General features: G+C 33.5%; 2 protein-coding genes across 6 annotated transcripts in view; one reads left to right on the top strand and one right to left on the bottom strand.

Annotated features, from left to right (window-relative positions):
- The first annotated feature begins 878 nt into the window (after positions 1–878).
- On the top strand, positions 879–8,103 carry LOC119832059 (fanconi-associated nuclease 1-like). Of its 2 annotated transcripts, none has more exons than XM_038355657.1 (11): positions 879–1,588; positions 2,240–2,518; positions 2,781–2,982; positions 3,337–3,567; positions 3,756–3,878; positions 4,352–4,592; positions 5,182–5,387; positions 5,687–5,805; positions 6,375–6,623; positions 6,858–7,027; positions 7,478–8,103. In XM_038355657.1, the coding sequence occupies exons 1-11, from the start codon at positions 1,099–1,101 to the stop codon at positions 7,631–7,633; spliced, it is 2,466 nt and encodes an 821-aa protein (XP_038211585.1). In that variant the 5' UTR covers positions 879–1,098; the 3' UTR covers positions 7,634–8,103. The 2 variants fall into 2 exon arrangements, with proteins under 2 accessions (XP_038211585.1, XP_038211584.1); XM_038355656.1 differs by having other exon boundaries at positions 2,240–2,530.
- Positions 8,104–8,584: 481 nt separating this feature from the next.
- The window catches only part of LOC119831817 (transcription factor HNF-4 homolog), a 45,182-nt gene continuing 30,451 nt past the window's right edge, over positions 8,585–23,315 (bottom strand). For 2 of the 4 annotated variants that reach the window (XM_038355351.1, XM_038355353.1), the window contains exons 2-9: positions 16,977–17,160; positions 16,349–16,443; positions 13,748–13,875; positions 11,942–12,088; positions 11,269–11,389; positions 10,778–10,909; positions 10,121–10,357; positions 8,585–9,944 (exon numbers count right to left, since the gene is read on the bottom strand). In XM_038355351.1, coding sequence (XP_038211279.1) covers positions 9,784–9,944; positions 10,121–10,357; positions 10,778–10,909; positions 11,269–11,389; positions 11,942–12,088; positions 13,748–13,875; positions 16,349–16,443; positions 16,977–17,160 — 1,205 coding nt within the window. In that variant the 3' untranslated portion in view covers positions 8,585–9,783. The other 2 variants (XM_038355350.1, XM_038355352.1) reach the window with 2 other exon arrangements.

Genomic DNA, 23,315 nt, shown 5'->3' with positions numbered 1-23,315 from the left:
TTCTCAAATTATGTTTGCTTATACCTATTGGTCTTAATGTACAATTTATTATGCAGGTAAAGACCGACCAGAAAAATAAAAAAAAACTGAAACTGACACAAAGCAACCGAGATACGCATGGTATTTCTTTTCGCATACTTTAAAATACGTGAAAAAGAAAACTTGAATTTCTCCAATATATAGCTAATTCACATTGCAGGTATTATAGAATCAGAATGCCATTTTGACCCTTCTTCTTCTTTTTCCTTAGTGGCAATTCCCGAATCCACCGAGGACGGATACTACCTATGTCAAGTTTTGAACAGAATAAACCCCAACGTGATACTGGCAGAATTGTACCAAGCAAAATTGCCATTAACTAAAAAATTGAATTGAATTGAATTGAACAGATTAAATATTGACACTTCACAAGAAAGTTCTTAAAGTTATTTAGAATAATAAAGTCAATCTGCAGACATTATCTCTGACAAATAATTTGTCAAATTGTGTATACATATATCTTTTCTTAAGGGGCTTTTGATTTTTATCCTTTTTTTATTTATTAATTTACAATATCCATTTATATAGAAATGTACACTTTGACAGACTTAATAATTAATGCCATCGTAATGATAATCATGATAATCAGACTTTCAATTGAAAACAATAGTTTCTTTAGTTATATGCCCAATATGGCGAGTTTTTTTATACAACTGTCGGGCTATAAGTATTATCTAGTGTTATATTATCTATGGTACTATTATGCGAGTAACCATTTTTTTGTATTTGCTAGAAGCAAGTACCGGTATATAAGTGTATAATCTATGCAAGTAAGTCCTTAGATGTCAAAATAATGTCAACTTTAGTATCAACTTATCGAATGTCAATTGTGGTGGTAATTCAATTGTCAAATGTTATCGTTAATCGTAGTTAAATAGTGCATTGTCCATAAATAAATATATTGAATTGAATTAATGTGTTTAATAGTACACTGTACATTCTAACTATGTTTGATACAATAAAAATAATATATTTTTAACCTAGTCAACTGATGTTGCACAAGCGCACTGTACAAGTTTGTAATTGTTTGTCGTAAAATTTTTCAATGTGTACATAATAATGAGCCGGCAATTAACTCTGGATCGCTTCTATAAAAGTAGAGTTTCAAAGACTTTAAAATTTGAAATGGATTCCAGTATTAAAAAGCGAATAACTGACAGTCCAGCAGTAGCATCACCGAGCAAATCACCGAAACTAAAACAGGAAAATGAAACTGAACATGTTATTAATTTGATAAGTGATGATGAGGATGAAATTTTTAACTCATTAATATCGGAAAATGAGAATCAAATTGAAGAACTGTGCTCCGATTCTTCTAACGTTACTATTATTTATACTCCGCCTGATACTAAAAGTTCACCTGCCACACCAAAAAGTACACCTAATTCTGCAAGAAAGTACTTTTCGCCGAATAAAAAACGTAACATGTATGCTAAAACTCCTTCAAAAGCAAAGAGAAATCTAACTAACGAATTAAAAATGACGAAAACTGATGACGAAGGTAAAAGTACAGAATTTGAGCAACTCTGTACTGGATTAGATGATAAAAGTATGTACAATGTTGATTTTAATTAATTTTTCTAGTTTTAATATAACTAGCTGTGACCCGCGGTTGAAACCGCGTAAGCGTGCTGCGTAACAGTATCCCGTAGGAATATCGGTATAAAAAGTGCCTATGTGTTATTTCAGTTGTCCAGCTATCTACGAAGCAAAATAGTATTATTATTCACCAATAGATGTCAGGAAAAAAAAAACACGAATAAAACACGAATATGACATTTTCTAAAAAAAATTCCTAGCTAGATCAATTTATCGCCCCCGAAACCCCCTGTATACAAAATTTTATGAAAATCGTTGGAGCCGATTCCGAGATTCCAATTATATATATATATATATATATATATATATATATATATATATACAAGAATTGCTCGTTTAAAGGTATAAGATTGGTCAAAAGAGTACATAAAAAATTGTAATTTTCTTGTGTTTGTTTTTGTGCATTTCTATGTTTCTATACTAATAATATAAAAGAAGAATTGGAGAGTTTATTTGTTGGTATATTTGAACACTCCTATCTCAGGCACTGATAGTTTGAATTTATTATTATCGTGTTTTCATTAAAATGTGATTAATTTTCACTTTGTAAATTCATTCATTTAATTACATACGAATACTTTAAATATATTAATGCTTTCAGCTATTTATATGGTTAAAACAATTTATGAATATTTGAATGATGCAGCCTTAAAACCTCTGTTGGATCCTACTTCACAAGATTTATTAGTAAAATGTTTAGAGGTAGTAAAGCCAGGAATGCAGCTTGTCTGTAGGCTCTATTGGCGAAAAGAGGGTTGGTACAGGGTCCACACTTTACAGAACATTGTATCTTCAGTTGGTGCAATCAGTGAGATGGAATTTAAAGAGATGTTAAATTGCTTAGTTGCAAATAAATTATTGGTGCCTATTGGAAAGCTAGGTGAGGTAGAATGTATGTTTTTACTGTTGTATTTGTATATTCATCTTGTGCATGAATTTAATATAATTCTGTAATTGGAAACCTGTGTAGTTGTTAACCACCTGATTGTGTAGGTAGACCAGGGTCCCTGGGCCATTGATTACTATCATGCGAATTTTCTGTGAGTAGCTTTTGAAAAGTTTCTCTTACAAATATTCTGTGGTAGCTAGTCTTTTTTAATGTTCTTTAGTCACTTAATTTAATAGATATTTAATCTTCATAGATGAGAAAGAAGATCTGCAACTAAGTGACGGTATTGATATGTTGAAAGTAAATGAGGTGAAAGCCATTTGTAAGGAATTGAAATTGAAATTTACAACCAAAGAAGAAGCTAAGCACTCGTTGGAATTATTCAGTCGGCAATCCAACATTGGTAGCTTTATGGGACTCTCCACTAGTAGCAATAGGAAAAGAGTTCTTAACATGTAAGTGCTTCAAATAGAATTTGTTTATTTATGTATGATTTAGTGTAGTCCAATGATGTAGTACCCTGCTAAGGAAGGGTTTTAAGAAAATATATCGTTTAATTTTATGTGCCTCTACCTTATTTTTAATTTATTATTGTGGTAAGATTAATTGATTGTGATAAGTTTAATGAAACTTCTAAAAGTTAAAAAAATTTTAATGGAAAAATACTTCAATAAATAACAAACTATCATTTGTATGTGTAAGTTTGTATAAATTTTTTTTTTTTTCAACTTTATTGGATTTTCTTAAGTAATTAATACATAGTTTAATAATTTAACTGTGTTACAGATTATGTTGTATTTTATTTTCAGGATAAGTATGAAATTGGGTCCCTGTTACAAATTAAGTGATCTATGTCGCAGGACATTAAACGAGTTATACATTCTTATGTATTTAGGGATGGATTACAATATATTGAGGGAGAAGAAACTCGAATTGGTAATTCTATATGACAAAATAAATAGAGAGCCTTATCCTATTGATGAGGATATAGATATAGATAATGCTAGTGTGGTTTTCAAGAATAGATTGGAGTTTCAGAGGTTTGTTTGTTTTCTCTCTCAATAGCTTTTAGAGTGCACTGAAATAAATACATTGCTATTCAACTGTTTCTCATTATTTTTAATTCTTCAACTTGGTATTATATAGACTTAACATAAATCCATACTAACATTTTTCATTGTAAATCTTAAATATAGTATATTTAAAATAAATTGAATATTAATTTCAGGTACATAAAAGCTAGTACAATATATGAACAGTTTTTAGAATGCACAAATTCACAAGATAAATGCAGACTTGTCGAAAAAGTGTATAACCTATACCTAAATATAGATAAAGCGGTTATGACAAGGTAATTAGCACATTTTTTTTTTTTTCAAATAACTTCACAAATTATCAATTTGACCGTATGTAAGTTCAGGACTTTCGATACAACTTGGATGATTATTTTATTTGAAAGCTGATGTCTTCCATGTGATCCTATTCAAATTTGGACTTGCTCTTTCAATTTGAAAGTGGTTAAGTTTTTTGTTAAAGTAATTATTGTTATTTAATCCTACTTCCTACTAGTAATATTATAAATGCAAACGTTTGTAAGGTAAAACGTGCTCTTTCACGCAAAAACTACTGAACTGATTGCAATGATATTTGGTACGTAGACAGTTGGACAACTGAAATAATAATATAGGCAACTTTTTATCCCGATATTCCTACGAGATACGGACTTGCGCGGGTGAAACCGCGGACAACAGCTATAACATATTTTTCTAAGACACTTATCAAAAAACAGAAAAAAAAACAAATAAACAATAAAACCTATTTCAGTTACAAGTCCCTGCCTACCTGGTTGAGAAAATTCACGCCTGCATATTTTTATATCAGCATAATGCATAGTGGTATTGTAGATTTAAGGAAACTATCCCATCAAATGGAGGGCTATTGTGAATTAGCGCTGGATATTCTGACAGAGTTGATACAACAGAACACATTCAAAACACACAAGAAAGCGGAATGGTATGCGGAGAAAGCACTCATATATGAAAACTTGATGAAGTGCCCCGATAAAGTATGTATTATGATTTTCTTAGTACTTTTCATAGCTAATTGGTGGTTAGTAAATTGTGTATAAGTATTGTAGCGAATCATGATACAATCTATAACTTCCTGTTAAAAAACAGCTAAGTATATTAGCTGTTTTGTAACAGAAAGTTTTATTATGTAAAGTTTCCGAGGGAATTATAGAAAAGTATAAGTAACTAGTTATTGTAGCCTGTTTCGCTCACTGAAAATGCGGCTTTTTTATGGTGAAAGGATATTTGAAATCGGTCCAGTGTATTTAGCGTGAAAGTGTTACAAACATACAAAATTACAAATGTTTCCTCTTAATAATATTAGTGTAGATTAAAATTGTCTTTTGCGTTATGCATTCTGAGACTGAAATATGTGATATATTTCAGACTCTCGTTACATTACCTGCTTTCCAATAAATTTCCACCTCAGTTCTCTATATTATTGTTGACTAATTTTCATAAAAATGAAGAATTTTATGACTCTGTATTTTTCAAGATTTTCAACCTCATTTGTCAATACTATCTTTGACCAATTTTTATAAAAATTAAGTATAGGTTTTTGTTAAGCGGCTCGATGTCTTACAGGCTGCAGAAGTGCTGATAGAAGGTTTTAATATGGATATTCCTGAAGAGGAGATGGACTGCATGCGACCGCGAGCCCTCAAACTCGTAAACAGACGGACAAACAAAATATGCGAGGAATTGGCGCCTATCCTGTCGAAATTCGCACAAAAAGAAAGCATTTTAGAAAAGAATATTAAGTCGAGGCACATATACAAGCAACCCATGGAGTGAGTTTATTGTTAAATTCTAGACTGATCCCGACTAATATTATAAATGTGAAAGTAACTCAGTCTTTTCTTCAATCATAAAACACTGAAACGATTCGGATGAAATCTGGTGCCAAGATAGTTTGATTTTATAGGATAGGTTTTATACCGGGAATCCCACGGGAACGGAAACTGATTTTCCTTAGGTTGCGCGGGTGTAGAGTTAGTTTTTAAATAAAAATAGCAGCCTAACTCAGTTTGACAATTGTTTAATGGTTTCTCATTTTAGTTTAATGTAATAATTAAATTAATTATTCTAGGAGTTACGGTCGGGGAAAATTAAAATTTCAAGTGAGGTCTAGTGATGGGACCCTAATGGTATTAGAGGCTGAGGAATATTGCAAATATTATTACATCAATTTGGGAGAATACACACATGGTAAGTTTAAACGTAAACACATAACGTCACACAAATATTGATTACTAGCGGTCCGCCCCGGCTTCGTCCGTGGGACATATATAGCCTATAGCCTTCCTCAATAAATGGACTATCTAACACTGAAAGAATTTTCAGTAAACCAGTAGTTCTGAGATTAGTGCGTTCAAACAAACAAACTCTTCAGCTTTATAATATTAAGTATAGATATGCACACTTAACACGGTGAAAAGGTGATAATTGCTATTATTGTTTTTAATATTGTCTAGTTTGTTTTATTATAATGCTACTTATACGTTTCACTTAACAATGTGACATGTTATTAAAAAAATTACATATATTTTACTAGAATTCAATTAAAATTGTAAAAACAACATTATACCAATGTTTATATGCACATTTAACGCAGTGAAAAGTGTTTAATTCCTGTTTGTATTTAATACCGTCTAGTTTGTTTTGTTATAATTTTAGTCATATGTTTCACTTAACAATGTGACTTATTGTATTAAAAAAATACTTGAATATACATATTTTTTTAATTCCTATTAAAATAGTACCTACTTTTCACACAGGTGGTCACTGGGAAGGTAGAATAATAACGACTCTATTCTTTCTACTGTTCTGGGACATCATATATGCGAACCTGCGCGGCGTCCGCGGCGTGTTCCTGTCGCGCTACCAGAGGCACCCGCTAGATATGTTCGACGACTTCTACGAGAATAGGAAGTGTCTGATAGAAGAGCGGCTGAAGGAGATAGAGAATGCAAGCGAAGAGGAGATCGTTGAAAGAATGAAGCGGGTTTGGGACGCAAGGCCGGAGGGTGAGGGTTGTTTTTTATTTCTTGTCTTTTTTTTGTGTGCGTGCGCCACGGCGCGAGGGCTGCGCGTACGCTCCCAAATTAATATCTATGACAATTTATTAATTAAAAGTTTTTTTAAACGTTTTGCAATTACAGTTTTTTTTTTAATATTTTGCAATCAATTTAATTATTATTAAAATAAATATCAGGATGTTTTTCCAATTACCCCGATTGACCGTATATATACCGGTGCAGGCGAGCAGTCGGGCATCGTGCGCGCGGTGGGGTGGGCGGGCGTGCGCGGCGCGGCGCGGGGGCTGCGCGCGCGCGGGCTGGCGGCGCTGTGCGCGCGCCTCGCCGCCCGCTACCGGCACGCGCGCGCCGCCTTCCCCGACCTCACGCTGTGGAACGAGGACACCGGGGAGGTTGCTACATACATACATTTTATCCTCCTACTAATATTATAAATGCGAAAGTTTGTAACGATGTGTGTGTGTTTATTACTCTTTCACGCAACTATTAATAAGATAATTAGACTAATCTATATATAAAACTCAAAGGTGTCCTTTTTTGTGACATTTTTCGTACCCGTAAATAATAAGAGTAAGGCGCTTGCCGGGTCAGCTAGTTACATATAAAAACGACAATTATGGGACACACCAATACATGCCGAGGCCTAATTCAAATTATAAAAATCCACTGTTAAAAATAAAGAAAAAAACTCTTCTAACACCATCAGTCCACATTTATTAAATAACTACCATTTATCTGTTATATGTGTCAAAAAATCATTTGACTTTTTAAATATTCTATCTACCCTAATTTTGTATGTTCAATTGTATGTGTATGTATATATATTGTATGTTCAATTACAGGTAATATTTGTGGAGGTGAAAACGGACTCAGACAAACCGTCATTGAAACAGTTACAATGGATGAGCTACCTCCGGGAGAACGGAATTAACACTGAGATCTGCTATGTTGGCGTCAACACCACGAGGTGCAAGGCGAGGAATACGGAAAATGTATAGACATTATTGTTGTTGTTATATATAGTATCGTACATAGTCATTGTACACAAATGACTGAATTAAAAAAAAATATTGAAGACAAAAAAAATATTTCGTAAGGTTGATTAGTTTTATATTTTGGAGTACAATAAATTAATTAAAAAATAATGTTTCCTATAAAAGATCTATTTTACGTTTTATTTCATAAGATCTTTGTGTACAGGTCGATCTCGCACTCGTTAAGTTAGTTAATAGAAAAGATAATGAAATTATTTGATAAGTTTAATAGTTTTAAATATAATATATAACAAAATGCAATATCGCACACTTATCTATTGAGTATAAAATTTTTTTTGGTGTATGCAAGATCTGCCTTAAAATTTGAATATATTTCAGTATACTGAAGTAAATATTTTTTTTAGACTAGATTAAGTATAATGGAAATGTTGATTTATTTTTGTAAGAGATGTCTATGATACGTTTTATTAAAATTGTGACTTTTAATGTAATAATAATTGTTTGATTGATTGCCCTTTTCTAACTTTTCCTGGTAAAAGATTATTTTACTGTTTGTACATTTGATGATGATCAAAATTCTGCAATAAAAAGCTACGTTATACCGTTTTGATCCGTAGTATTATCCTACTCTTTTGTATAGACAAAAAAAAAATATAAACGAAACATCCCCAACTGCCAGATCACACTGTCACATTGATAGACTTTTCGTATTTGTGTACAAATACGTCGAAATATTTGGAGAATTTTACAAGAATCATGTTCACAGTTTACATTCCCTTGCTGGCGATGTCCGCGGTATCTGCAGTGTCAGTTATATATTTGTATTGCAAAAACAGATGTACGCGAAGAAAGGGATATGCAGATGTTAACGAAAAACCATGACCTAAGACACTTCGAGACTCTTAGCACTCATTAGCTTTTAGCCGTATTTCTATTGATAATAAAAGGCATTTATTGTAACAGATTATTTAATTTTTCAAATACACTAAATTACATAACATGGTATGTACATTTAACAAAAAAGGCACCGTTAAGAGCTGCAACACGGGCGATTTTTACGTTGAGGATATTCGATTTAAGGTGATCCAATAAATTACACAGGTGATGTTGTTATTTTATTTTATTGTATGGAATATCGGCGCAGTTCAAATCGCCCCTGTTCCAGCCTAGGATATTTGCTACAGTCAAGGCCACATTGAATAGTCTAACTTTCACCAACTTATCACGTAACCACATCCAACAATATAAAATTGAGCATTTAAAAGTATAACATTAAAACTATGTCCTCCAAAATATCTCAGTCTACATTCTATACACCTATATTAGTAGGCACGAAATCAAGACTATCTTACGTTCAGGAAAAAAAATTTCTAGAATACAATGCACTCACAATCGATATAACATTATAGACACGCCTAAAATAAAATTGGTAACACAAAAATCTAAAAACTTCATACATTCTCGTATATTATCTGTTGTATTTATGTTATCTTAGATAAGCCAATTTGATAAAACACAGGTATAGATTTGCTCAATATATTTATTAAAACGTATTATATAATATATATATATATATATATATATGGTATACAATATATCGTACAGCACCAGTTCAAAGATTGTACATTTGACAATTTTTTTACAAAGCGACTTAAACGCATAATAAATTCTTTTATAATAAAGATGCATATGGTATAGACATATAAAAAAATTATATTAGGCGTGGTTCAACTCTGAAAAATAATAACTTTAAACCAACACCTAAATACTTCCACCTAAGAATTTCCATTTCTAAAATATCGAGATCTCTAAAAATATATAATAATATTAATATATTTCAATAAAATTTGTTCTAAACTTTGGCGATACATATAGATTTAATACATACATCTAGACAAGGCACTTGAAGATATTTAATATCTAACGTAATTTTTGTCTCAAACTTGAGATTTGCTAATATAAAAAAATCATACATAAACATCGTACAAAAATACCTGTACAAGCCACATAAATAATACAAATACAATAAAACGACAGTTCCAAAAGCGCGCGAAAAGTTACACCGAGTTGACATTGACATTTGGCTGTCAATTTTTTTTGTGCTGTGACAGGTGCAATATCAAAGACAATTGGATTCATAGAGTTTTATTGGTCTACATGTTGGGTTCTTGTTTGAACGGCGCGGGGTCGAACAGCGGCTCGGGGAGCGGCAGCTGGGGCACCAGCGGGGGCGACGCGGCCGACGACAGCGGGGACGCCGCTTCCACTGCGCCCTCGTTCTGGCCCTCCTCCACCGCGCTCTCTGTTGACGCACCTGGAATCGTGATAGCAATTACAATTTTGTCACAGTATAAAGAGAAAGCGTACAGAAGTGCAAAACCTTCAATCTCCTTGTGAACACATATGAAGTCATAGTTCAAGAATGCAAATCGTTCAGCCTATTCACATGGGCCTGTTGTTTTAAACTTCGTTTCAGTTTCCAATGCCTACCTCCCAGCAGCATCTCCTGCAACAAGCTGTCCACGTGGGCCACGCCGAACAGCTTGGCGAACTGGATCTGCTCGATCATCTGCCAGGTGATGCTCTGCAGCGGCGGCAGGCACAGCAGCAGCTCGCCGAAGCGGCCGCGCCCCTCGTACTGCCGGTCGCTGATGTAGTCCTCCAGGTTGATCTGGATCTGGTACCGAAGCTGTTTGATTTTCTGTGGTTGCGAGAGCCCCTTCGCGTCTGTAGTGAGATAGTTGTATGAGGGAATAATTTTTCAAAGAATATTATGCGATTTACTTGTGTAAAACAATTTTTTTTAATTTTCATTCTTCAAATATTCGTTATTTGAACTTTGTAACAATATTAATACACTATTTTGGGATTCTGGACATCCTATACTAAATTTGACATAACTAATTTGATTATAATTTAATTGGTTATAACTCACTTGTATAAGATTATGTTATCTGTGGTTAACTAACAATTTTATTCAGCAATACTACCACGTAACTATTTATTTATACTTTTTTGCATACTTGAGCAAAAAAAAAATTTTATTCGCTTCATAAATATACCAAAGGATTACAATTAGATCGAGACAGACAAACATTCGTCTCTCTCATACGATTGGCCACAAAACAGAACTGTCCCACAACTCACTCGGGTCAAAGAAGACGATGGCCTTGAGGCACGCGAACTCGGTGTCGTCTATGTCGATCTCGCGCAGCGGCTTCACGATCTCGTCCATCACCCGCATGCCGATCATGCTGATGTCCACGTCCATTCTGCCGTCTGAATAATCATAATTGTCATAGCCATAACCATAGATCTTAATAAAAGTTATTTGATAGAGATATCGCCCTGTCTTCGCATGCACTTAGCTTTTAAATTCACAATTTTTTTTTGTTATATTTAAACAGTTGAATACCAATTGCATTAATAATGATCTATTAATTTGTAAATTATATCTACACTACTATTATAAAGATTTTTTTTATGTTTGTAACATTTTCATGCATAATCCACTGGACCTATTCCAAAAATTCATTCACCATTAGTAACTTGCAACTCCACTGAGTGACATATTTGACTACAGGCGAACAGCTAGTTAGAAATAAAATAAATGCACTATAAAAGTAAAAATAACTAACCTATGTGATGTTTAGTGATGATACAGTTGTTCCCCAGTAACAGCACGTCCTTCAAATGTATGGACCGTCGCGCGCAGCCCAGGAGGAGGTGCTCGCCCGCGTGCGCGCGCAATAACGCCACCTGCAAGTAATATTCAACTTTCATACAATGGATTACGACACATTTTGAGAAAACAATCTTCTGCACAACAACTTTTATGCGATGGATTGAGACTCATTTTAGGGATAACAACTTTATGCATTTCAGCTTTTATGACATTCATCCTTAATGCAATGTTATAAGACACATTTTTGAAGAAAACAACTTAATGCACTTCATCTTTTATGATACTGAATCTTAATGCAATGGATTAAAACGCATTTTAGGGAAAACAAAATTTATGTATTTCAAGTTTAAATTAAAGAAAAAAGATGTCTGTCATGTCATTAAGATTTGATTGATATGATGAAAATTTTTTTCGCCCATCCCAATTTTTCTCTATTTTCCTTCCAATTAAATAGACAAGTTAATTGGTAGTTTAAGTTTTAGGAATTGACGACGGGAACCTTCTTTCCCGTCGTCAATTCCGTGAAATGGACTAGGTCCATTACCTCCATTTCAATTCCATTTAAGTCTCCCATATTATCAGTCATTGAGGGTACCTCAATGACTGTCAAATGTCCCACGATTTACCTGATCGTCCAGGTGCAGCTCTGTAAAGGCCGGTATGTACTTCGCCCACTCGACGAGTATCAGCAGCTGCTGTTTGATCGAGTCGCACACGTCGTTTATTTTGGCGAGATTCCGGTTGCCGATCTCCGCGTCCGTTGTGTTGTTCGTCTGTTTAAGGGTTTCTTAAGGTTAATATAAATCATACTGGTCGTTATTTATAAAGGAGTTCCTAGAGCCAACACTGACGTCCTTACAAGCATTGTAAATCTGAGTGTGTTTGTTGGTCGTTCTTTCTCATCGTATCGGAGCGATTTTGTGATACGATTTTTGTGAGTTATCACCATGGTGAACAACTCATGCCCATGGAAATTCTCATTGACATCGGGAGCAAATGAAAAAAAAGAAAGAAAGAAAACAAGCTTTATTGCCACATATAAAAAACGAACATAAAAAAAACAAACCCATGGAAAAACAAATAGCAATAGATTCAAAAGTTTATCCATTATAACCATTACTTCATTGATACTTATAGGGTAGATTTTAATTCGAGGCAAAAATAAACGAATCAGAACCCACTGCAATATATCCACCAATGCCAACACATCATTATTGAATAAATATTTTTGTTGACTCATTTTCAAGGTTATTCAAACTGTATAAAGATGTTAATCTCATATGATTATCTGGAATGTAATTAGTGAATTATTTAATATTTTTGTTTCTAGTATTTATGTTTTGAATATAAGCGATAAAGTTATGTAAGGACGCCATTATCGTGGATGATGAAATTATGTACGTTGTTGCAACAGGTTGACAATTATTATTGAATTACATTTTGTAAACTCTTAAACACTTTAGCTATTGTTATTTATGCTTATATTGTATGGGTAATTTAGAAGGAAATAATTTTATTACAACATGCATTTTTAGACCTAATTATTATAGCAACCAAGCAGTCAAATCTCAAGGAATTCTAAATACCAATGCTCTTATCCTAGTATTATAAATACGTGTGTAAGTGTATATAAGTTTGTATGTTTTTTTCACTTCGCAACGGACTGATTCTATGGTATGATTTTTGTGGGTGGAGTTAGTTAGGAGATTATTTTTTTACCGCGGATAAACACTTTCCTTTCATTCGTTTGGCTACGCGAATTAAGCCGCGAGCAAACTAGTATAACCTTAATTTTTAGTTTTATGGCAATCTTGAAATCCTACTAATATTATTAATGCGAAAGTTTGTAAGGATGTGCGTGTGTGTTTGTTGCTCTTTCACGCAAAAAACTACTGAACCGATTGCAATGAAATTTGGTACATAGAGAGCTGGAAAACAGGAATAACATATAGGCAACTTTTTATCCCGATATTCCTACGGGATATGGACTTACGCGGGTGAAACCGCGGAGCGCAGCTAGTATTATAAATACGAAAGTTTGTAAGGATGTGTGTGTGTGTTTGTTGCTCTTTCGCGCAAAAACTACTGAACTGATTGCAATGAAATTTGGTACGTAGAGAGCTGGACAACTGGAATAACATATAGGCAACATTTTATCCCGATATTCCTACGGGATACGGACTTACGCGGGTGAAAACGCGAGGCGCAGCTAGTGCTTTATAAATGAGAAATCATGACAAACTGTAGGCACATGAAACCGAAAGAGTAGAAGAAATCCGATTGCTGAGGCGGAATCACGGGTGGCTGAGAGGTTAGGCAAGGTGGCAAAAAGTCGCAGGTTGGAATCCCGTCTCGTAATAAATTAATTAATATGCTTTGAAAATTGTATCTATAGACCCTAGAAGACCCTTTTGTTAATATAACCAACGTACCTCATCTGTGACCTTTCTGCTGAGTAGTTCAGCGTTTAGTAACGACACCACTGATAGTCCATTCGCTTGTGTTGGCTCTTCATACGATGGCCTCCTGCAGTTGATGCGATCCCGCTCATTTTGTACGGCTGCGAAAAATACATATCTTTTAGAATCAAAACAATTTATTGAGTGATATGCAGTTCGTTAGAATGTCTCCTTCGTAATGACTGAATGTAAAATAAAGCTTAATTGACGGATTATGCCAATTTATAAATCAACAGTCATTAAATGAAACGTTTCAGTAGCGGCTTGTAAAGAAGAATTAATCTTTGATACAATTAGGTACATTACTACACTATGCTCTAATTAGATTTAATTTCATATGATGATATTTATAAATACTTGGGAGCTTTAAACTAATGGAATTATAGTAAGGTCACATATATATATAATATAGCCTTATTTTGTCCCTTTTCCTTCGCCCCTTTCGCGTTTTACACGCTATTAAAATAATGAAGCATAAAGCGTGTCAGATAGAAGATTGACAAATAAAGTTCGCCTCATGACAATATTCAATAACTTAAGAATCACAGGACCTTATTATCACCAAATAACAAAGACAGTAACACAAATTTATTAGTTTCCTTGCGTTAACGCTTTATTTATATAAAATAGCAATCAATATAATTAATGTTATGTAAACAATGATATCTACAAACCGTTAAGTGAGTGGAAATTTTAAACAAACAGAGCATGTTGTTATATTTCTCATACTGCTAATAGTCATTACTTATCGGTTTCGTTAATGCCATTTCTTCAATTAGTTATCACCAATTAGGGACATTATTTGACAAATATTAATCACAGTTTGTGCTTACTGCAAATAGACTAATTATTAGTGTTGTTTACGATTCTAAGAAATGCAAGTATTACACAATGTATGAGGTTATTGTGTTTTATAAACAAGAAATAGAAAGTTTGATTTTCGAATGATATCCGAACCCCGAATTAGACAGATTATCTGATTGACCCAGTTTTACAGTTCAGTCTATTTTTGTCCCATTATGTGTTGAGTTGAATTTGCGAGTTACAGTTTAAAAAAAAGATAATCACGACGTATACCAAATGAAAATTTTCATCATTATACTGAAGCATATACTGTATACAAATGAATTTGTTTGGGTGCTTTTAGAGAGTTAATGGGAAATTCTTCCTAGTTCGCGACAACACTTCTGTATTCAATAAGTTAAATGTACAAAAAGATTTTAATGCTTTGGAAACTTCGAACGCTATGATACAAATACATCACACATTGTTATTATTAGAAAACAGATAGCCGTAAAATAAATCCTTTGTATGTATTACTTAATATTTTTATGCAATTATTACTCATTGTACCTATTTTGTTTATGCATTACTTATGACTCATAGTGTGTGTAAGCCATTTTAATAATTACTATCTCGCTACTTCGTTTAGACTACATACAAGTAAATTAAATTTGTGTGCGTGATATGTATTGTAGGTATTCTTAATTATAGGTATCTGTTTGATTAAATCGATTTCCATAGTAATTTATAATAGTGCATAATTTGTTAGTGTTATATGTTTTATAGTTCACATAGTTAATTATTTTGTTCATACTTAATTGAACTATATAATTCAAACAATTGTGAAAAAATCAATTCTCTATTTTAAATGCATTTAATACAACTCAATATATTTGAAAGAATAATTCTGTTATTGCATCCACACATCTTCTATATATATAAAATTCTCGTGTCACAGTTTTCGTTGCCATACTCCTCCGAAACGGCTTGACCGATTCCTCTGAAATTTGGTAAGCATATTGGGTAGGTCTGAGAATCGGCCAACATCTATTTTTTATCCCGATATTCCTACGGGATACGGACTTACGCGGGTGAAACCGCGGGGCGCAGCTAGTATATATATACATTTTTAGCACTTATAACACCGACTGTACCACAGACCTTTAAAACTATTAGGTATTTAACATCGTCTAAAATAATTATTTGAACGATAAACCGTGCATATACTTTCCATATTAATGTCAACCGCTTGATTATTCATACCGAAGCAGCGCACCAGCTAAGCCGAAGCTAAGAACTTTGTTCATTGAACCCAATCATTACGTTTGCGTAAACAATATTTTTGTAAACGTTATTTCAATTATTGTATCAGGAGGCGAAAGCGTGCTTACGCGTGTATGTAATATAACAATTACTATATTACAATAATTGTTATAAAAAACTACTTACTTACTACTTACTTACTACTTTTTGTACGTATACTTTCATGTACCGGTTCAAGGACTTAGAGTATATTCGATACTAATAATTTATTAATAATTTAGGAGCTCAATGTTGACTTGTTAATTTACGATTTAAAAATATATTCAATTCCTTAAATGTACCACTTGTTCTCTCAAAAATTTAAGCAATTTCACATTTCTTCAGATAAACAGTTTATTGACTGACAGACAGTATGGAAGCCAAAACGTATGAAGATACGAAAATATATACTTAGAATATAGAAACGTTCGAGTGGAATAATTTAAAACTAAAATGGCCATGAAATTAAAATTAAAAACAGCGTCTCACCTTCCTTTTTCATTCCAGCCTTAAAACACTTCCTTAATCTACAATATCTGCATTGGTTTCTCTTATCCTTATCTACAACGCAGTTTCTGCTAAATCTGAAATCAGCAAAATAATGGTCAATTAAACATAAATATCGAAATATAATCAAAAATATCGTTTACTATCGTGTGCTTTAAGTTTCCATCCGCAAACAAATGTATTTCAACTCTTTTCGTGGGGGTCGATTTTTTAAGCAAGCCTTTGACCCTCAGAATTCAAATAATTTAAATTTCATTCAAATTAGTGGTGTGGTTTAGCAGCAAAAGCGAAATCAAGCCGGAAGCAGAGTCGGGAGGGAAGCTCACAGAACAGATAAAAGAGATTGTCAAGTGGACGGGGCAGGCGCTTCGCCTATATTCGAAAACACTCGAATATGAGCATTTTCATACATGTCTAAGTTGGCAATAACGATACATTGGTAAACCGATTGAGAATTATACATTGCTTGCAATGCAATAATATAAGCGTGCGATCGCGCATTACAGCGCGTTCATTGCGATTCAATCGCTACTGCCCAGTTGGAGCGTACTAATCAAGAACGATTTCTTTCTGACTACTTCTGTGCTAGTCTTCTATATTAATTACTCACCGGCAAGTGTACAAATGATTCTTCCTCACGCTCCGCCTAAAGAATCCCTTGCAACCGTCGCACGAGGACGCTCCATAGTGTTTCCCGGTGGCTCTGTCTCCACAAATCGCGCAGTGCTGGGATAGAGACGTGGAGCTGGTGGCACTCGCCTCGCTACTGCTTGTTTCTAGCTGCATGTCACTGTCTGCAATGAACGAGCGATATGACCGTGAAAAATGTGACAAATAATAAATATAGCTGAAGAAAACTAAAAAGCTCGCTTTAATGATAGGATCAATTGAATTTTATTATACTGATTAAATATTTTGGAATAGTCATTTGTGATAGAGTATGATTTTACACATGTTTCCAACTACTTTACTGTAGTTATTTATACTTTTACCAAGTTGTATGAAATATAATAAAAATTGATTTGTGCATTGCAATTTCATCGTGAAAATATAAACAATTAACACTATTAGGACAAACCAAAGACATAATCGTACATTTATAATAATTTGTCCCGGTCAAATTGGCATTATGTTATATTTTTTCTTAAATTTTATAAAAGGATTGCTTACGTATTAAATATTCTATAATAGTATATGGATTTTCTACGTAAAAATATATGTTAATAGGAGAAAAATACGAAAAAAGAATGAAACTACAAGGAAAAGTGCAATTGATGATCTGATAGTTCAATTATCCAGCAATTACCGTCTTATTGGTGAGAATCAAAGAAGTACAGGATGTATGAAGCGTCGGGTATTTCGAAATCCATATGTAGTGACAGATGCGGGAAAACCGTTCATAATTGTTAAAACATATGTAAATAATATACATCCAACTCAATTGCCTTAATTATATTGTCGAGGCGTGATTAGTGTGACGACGACTTTTCCCATAGTAGCTAAGAATCACGCCTAATATAGTAGATATATTATATTTTTTTTTCTATTTAGGCGCATAATTGTTAGAATGTAACTTTTTTGGTTTTTGCACACCTTAACTACATTATATACTCGTAGAAGTGAAAATGGGCATGCAGATTTGTTTTCTATCATGGCCTTCAGTTATATTGCTGTGTTTATTAATTATAATTTTTATGTGAGTGAATAGAACTTAAAGCAAAAAACTATGACGGCATTATATGAATTAAAATAGAGATAAATTTTGTACCTATGCGGAATATGTTTGAAAATGTTATTTAACTTTATCGGGTACCTATAATTATTCGTTTTTGTGTTTTTAATTGATTGTTTCAAGCATTGTACAAAGGTAGATTTACTTTTAGAGTTTTTGTCGTTTAAAATTATTTAGATGTGGTCAAACCGAGGGTTCAATACTCTCTTTCTTTTTCAGTTTTCAGAGTTAAAATACGATTTTAGTGTATTTAAATTAATTATGTATATTTTAAAATAACATTTCTAATACCGAATTTTTACAGTTTAACCTAACAATACGTACGTTGCTAAGTTTATTTTCTATCATTTAAAAAATAAACATTCGTATACTGCATTAAATTATGCAAATTGAATAAATTTTGGTGGAGAAAAACGTGACATTAGGTATCAACTGAATACAAGTGAAATTTACATAGGTAGGTAGTGGGTACGTATGCATCCATAAATTATACATTTTAATATCCATTTGTAAGTCACTTTTTCAAACAAATCTAAGCATTATTAAAACGAATCGGTACCTATATTTGGTGTTAAATTGTGTGTAAATTGATATTTTTGCTCTCAAATAAACAATTTATTATAATTATTTTGTAATGTTCTACTGATGACTTAGTTCACAATAAACTCCTCATTTTCTTATTTTCTCATCAATTATCATATAAATAATACACTGTATTCCATTACAGTAAAACCATAGTCAGGAGATCTATAAAATCATTGTAATGGCCCTATTGAGATCACGTATTGACAATAAATAATACACATATTTAAATAACTAAGTGTGGAGATACTAAAGGTTTATTCACCTCCGACCAATTGCACTGATTTTGTTTTTTTATCAATCTAGACTTGTCTTTATTATTCGTTTGTTAATTGATGCAATAAGTGTGTAACAAAGAAATGTACCTTGAAAACAAACCGTATTTGGGAATTAAGTCGTTAACAGATATTAATTTATTTGATTTGTAAACATTATACACGATATAAAGCAGCTGCTGTACTTATGTATGTGATCCTTACTAATATTATAAACGTGAAAGTGTGTTTGTTTTTTATCCTTCTTTTACGTCGGTGAGCGATGCGACTGTATGTTTGTCGTGTTTATAGATAGCTAATTATTTCTTTTGTTTAGATATAGTCTAGTGATGCAGAGTACTCTTTACCACGGTAAAGCATTTCATATCAATAATAATTCCGATAAATGGCGCTGTAACTGTAAATTTACTTTGACCACGCAAGCGAAGCAGCGGTCAGAAAGCTAGCTTAGGAGTAAACTTTACGGGATAGGTTAATCCTGTTGCTCAATAGATTATATTTGGAAACAATAATTTTTTTATAAAAAGACAAAAAAGATAAGTGTTTCGCTAAGATAAGACACTTTTTTTTAGCACACTGTTGGATTATAATTTCGTACAAAGTTTAACAAAACAGAAATGGTCCGATGTTTCGATAAGCAAAGACCTTGTGTATATCTCTTGATAATGAGCGCCGACTGTCGCTATCTTAAATAAAAGGAAAGAATCGAGGAAATTTTCACTAGACATACCCAAGTACTACTCAAAACTGGTAATAAAATTTCGGGCAATTGCATTGAACACGTTCCTTATAAGTCAACCTAATCTTCGAATGGTGCATAACTTTTCAAAACATCACACAAAAACAGGAAAATATTTTCGTGAAATCGAAACTTAAATGGGGTTTGCTTACAGTTATCTACCACTGCGATAATGTATAATCCTTTGCGATATCGCCACCTTAACATGCACTATCACGATTTAAAAAAAGGCAAGTACTGTAAAACATCGCCGCGTCCATCCGCTGCGGCACATCCTGCGAGCTCCTGTTCACGTACGTCGAGTACGGGCTCGGCGGGTGCTTCTCCCACAGCTGCGGCATCATGTACTCCTCGTTCATCGTGTACCGCGTCGAACACATTTCAAACGATGTCGCCATCTCGTATCCAACAGCTGGCATTTCCAATTAACGTCACCGTGTCACCACACCCGAACGCGGCCGGTAACTGAACGGTCGCACCGCGAAACACTGATAGCGTTCGCCGATAACACGATTATCTAACAGGTGATTTAAATGTTTACATCACTAGGGGCTATCGACATCGATACTGTCGGCTATTAGCGAAGGCGTGCGTTTGTTTTGGTAGCACTGTAGTTTCACGCGGCTGCCGGATGGCGTACGACCTTTCTCACTCGACATGTATCGAGCACTGGCTAGCTAAGTTACGGATCGTCACCTAATAGCTTGAATGGAGTCGAATCTGCTGACGGCGCGTCGTCCGCCTACATAATAGGTCAATAAGTGTCCGATCAGCGTTGTAGTTTCGCTGTTGTGCGAAGTTGAGTCACGTTGTTATCGGAAATGCAACGGATGTAGTCGGACGTACTGGGAACTCGTCATTCGGTAGCAGCTGATGAAGCTTTATCCATAAAGAGAATGCCTCCGACCGGATGAGTAATTGATTGTCGCGTGCCCGCTTTGTTTGCGGACGGAATCGCGCTTTCATATCTAACAACGCTTCTTCTTATCGCAGAAATCGTTGCACTGAAAGTTTGTATCGAATGTGATAGTCGCATCCTTTTCGAACATTTGTGCATATTTTATTGATATGATATTTACCATTTTTTTTTATATTTATTTGAATTCAGTGTTCTCGTTTAAAGCGTGAATCGTTACTTAGGGGACTGTTTTGGTGAGGTTATGCCATCATCCACATTGATTTTCTTAGTGAGGACTAAGGAAATAATTTAATCCTGGCATCATAAGAAGGGTAAAAGATAAACCCATGAAATAATTATATTGTCAACGATCATTAAGTGTACAAAGTTTTGATAAAACTTATAAGATTTGTCTCTTTAAAGCGGGTTAAAATTGAGTTTGAAGGGGCTATTACATACGAACCTATAAACATACAGATGAAGCTTATAAAAATGTGCTTTACCGGTATTATTTGCTATACAATTCAAATATGAGTCACTGTTAACCATGTATTATTTTATATGTAATCATGGCATAGTGCTCACCTTATGTTATTAAATGCCGACAATTATCTTTGAAATAATAGTCATAATACGCTTTATGTCATTACGTTCTGTATTAGTTTCATATAGGCTTCAGTTCCTCTACGAAATCTTAATTATCTATAAACAAGAATGTTAATTGTATTTATATTTGGATATATTGATTACTTTATAATTAATACACAAATAGAGTGAGGATTAATTAAAAAAAAATAGTTTAAAACTAATAACGGTTTCGTTTTACATTAGTAATGGGGTTGCAAGATCTGGCGCGTCTTTATTTTTTTAACTGTTCAATATTTAAGTACCTGCTCCAAAAATACTAAGCCCTGGCAATGTTTATTATTTCATTATCGAAATACTGGATTATATTTTTAAAAGGCGGTTAATTATGTGTAATACTAAAAAAAATCGAGTAATTGGAACTTAATTTACGGAAAATTCTTAATTCTCAAGGGAATATCGGTTAACAATATGAAATTCGACAAACTGTCGAAACTTCGACAGGTAGTAAGTAATACGCGTGTAATAATTATCTAATAGTATCATTATTAATTATACAGAGTATGAATAAACAAACAATTTTATTAATTTCATTACATATGGCGGATCTAGAAGGATATAAAGCCAGGCAGGTCTTTGCACCAGAAGTGCTTGCAAGCCTTGCTAGCTACAATCAGGATCAATTATCTACCTACTACATGATTAATATCACATGCAAGTTAAACCCGACAAAACGCATTGAATCCAACGGAATACAACGTAGTTTATTACGCAATCTGTCTGGGTAAACATACTATCGCGAGGGCAACCCGGGTCGCCACTATCTCTCACGACACCGTCCGAGTTACCCTCGCTGACACTGTCCTATTATCCTAAAATATACGTATAATATGTAGGATACGAGCCGCTTGTTCTATGGTAAACATTGATAATAATACAAGGGAAAACATGCAATTTTGAAATGGGTGAATTGATCTAGTTTGTATATAGACGCAGCATCCGATTCCAAAGACGAACAAAGAGTGGAGTAGCGTAAGTCTGTATTCCGTAGGAATATAAGGGTAAAAATTGCCTGTGTGTTATTCCAGTTGTCCAGCTATCTACGTACCAAATTTCATTGCAATCGGTTCCGTAGTTTTTGCGTGTAAGAATAACAAACATACACTTACATCATTCCTCGTATACTTTCGCATTTATATTATTAGTAGGATAGGAAGATATAGGTCTGCCGAGATTAGAAATAACGAAGTAGTCTTATAACAAAAGACTTTATTGTGTGTGACTTTTTAGTGGCAAATACTTGAAAGGGTATTGATAAAAACAAATAACTCTTCAATTTCAAAACTCTTTATATTACTTTAATCTCTATATCTCTCTATTTTTAGATAGGTATCGACGCGATGATGAAATTTACTTTCGTACAAATGCAATGGAGTATTGTCATAAATAAATGAGCCTGAAGGTAGCCACATAAATATTTTCATAAATTTGGTTACTAATTTTATAAATTGATTAGCGATCCGCTCCGACATCGCCCGTGCATTATAGTTTATAACACTCAGAGATACCGATCGGTGAAATAATCGTTGGTGTCGGTAAATTGTTACTGAGATTATCACGGTCAAACAAACACTTGATGAAACACTTGAACACTTGATGCTGAACATCATATTATTAGTATATATATATATCTTTAACAAAAATGTCACATAATTAATCACATTGTTTCATCATACATGTAAATCTAACTTCCTTATGTTTCATAAGATAATATCACCAGAACCACTAACTGCCCTTCTCAATTCAGTTAATTAAATCAAATTAAAAACGCGAAGTTCTAAAAGAACTTATTACGGAAATGAATAAGGTTAAATACTTGAGAGCTGAGACAATATGTGAGTAATTAATTAAATCAAGGTTAATTTAATTTCAATTTTAAAAAGGTTTTATTTATTTTCCATAATTTTACCATACCTTGGTGTTTATTCTATTGAGATATGCTCATATGTATATTTCAACAAATCTTCAGTGCGTGTGTTAAAAGAGGATTTATGAAGTTTTTTGATTTGAGGTACATTCGAGAATAGTTTAGATTGTCAATTCGAACAAACAGGCAGAGTCCCGGCCATAAGGTAGTT

This window comes from Zerene cesonia, chromosome 14, assembly GCF_012273895.1.
Source record: "Zerene cesonia ecotype Mississippi chromosome 14, Zerene_cesonia_1.1, whole genome shotgun sequence".
Lineage (NCBI taxonomy): Eukaryota > Metazoa > Arthropoda > Insecta > Lepidoptera > Pieridae > Zerene > Zerene cesonia.
Note: the sequence above shows the minus strand (reverse complement) of the source record. Positions and strands in the feature narration are given on the sequence as shown.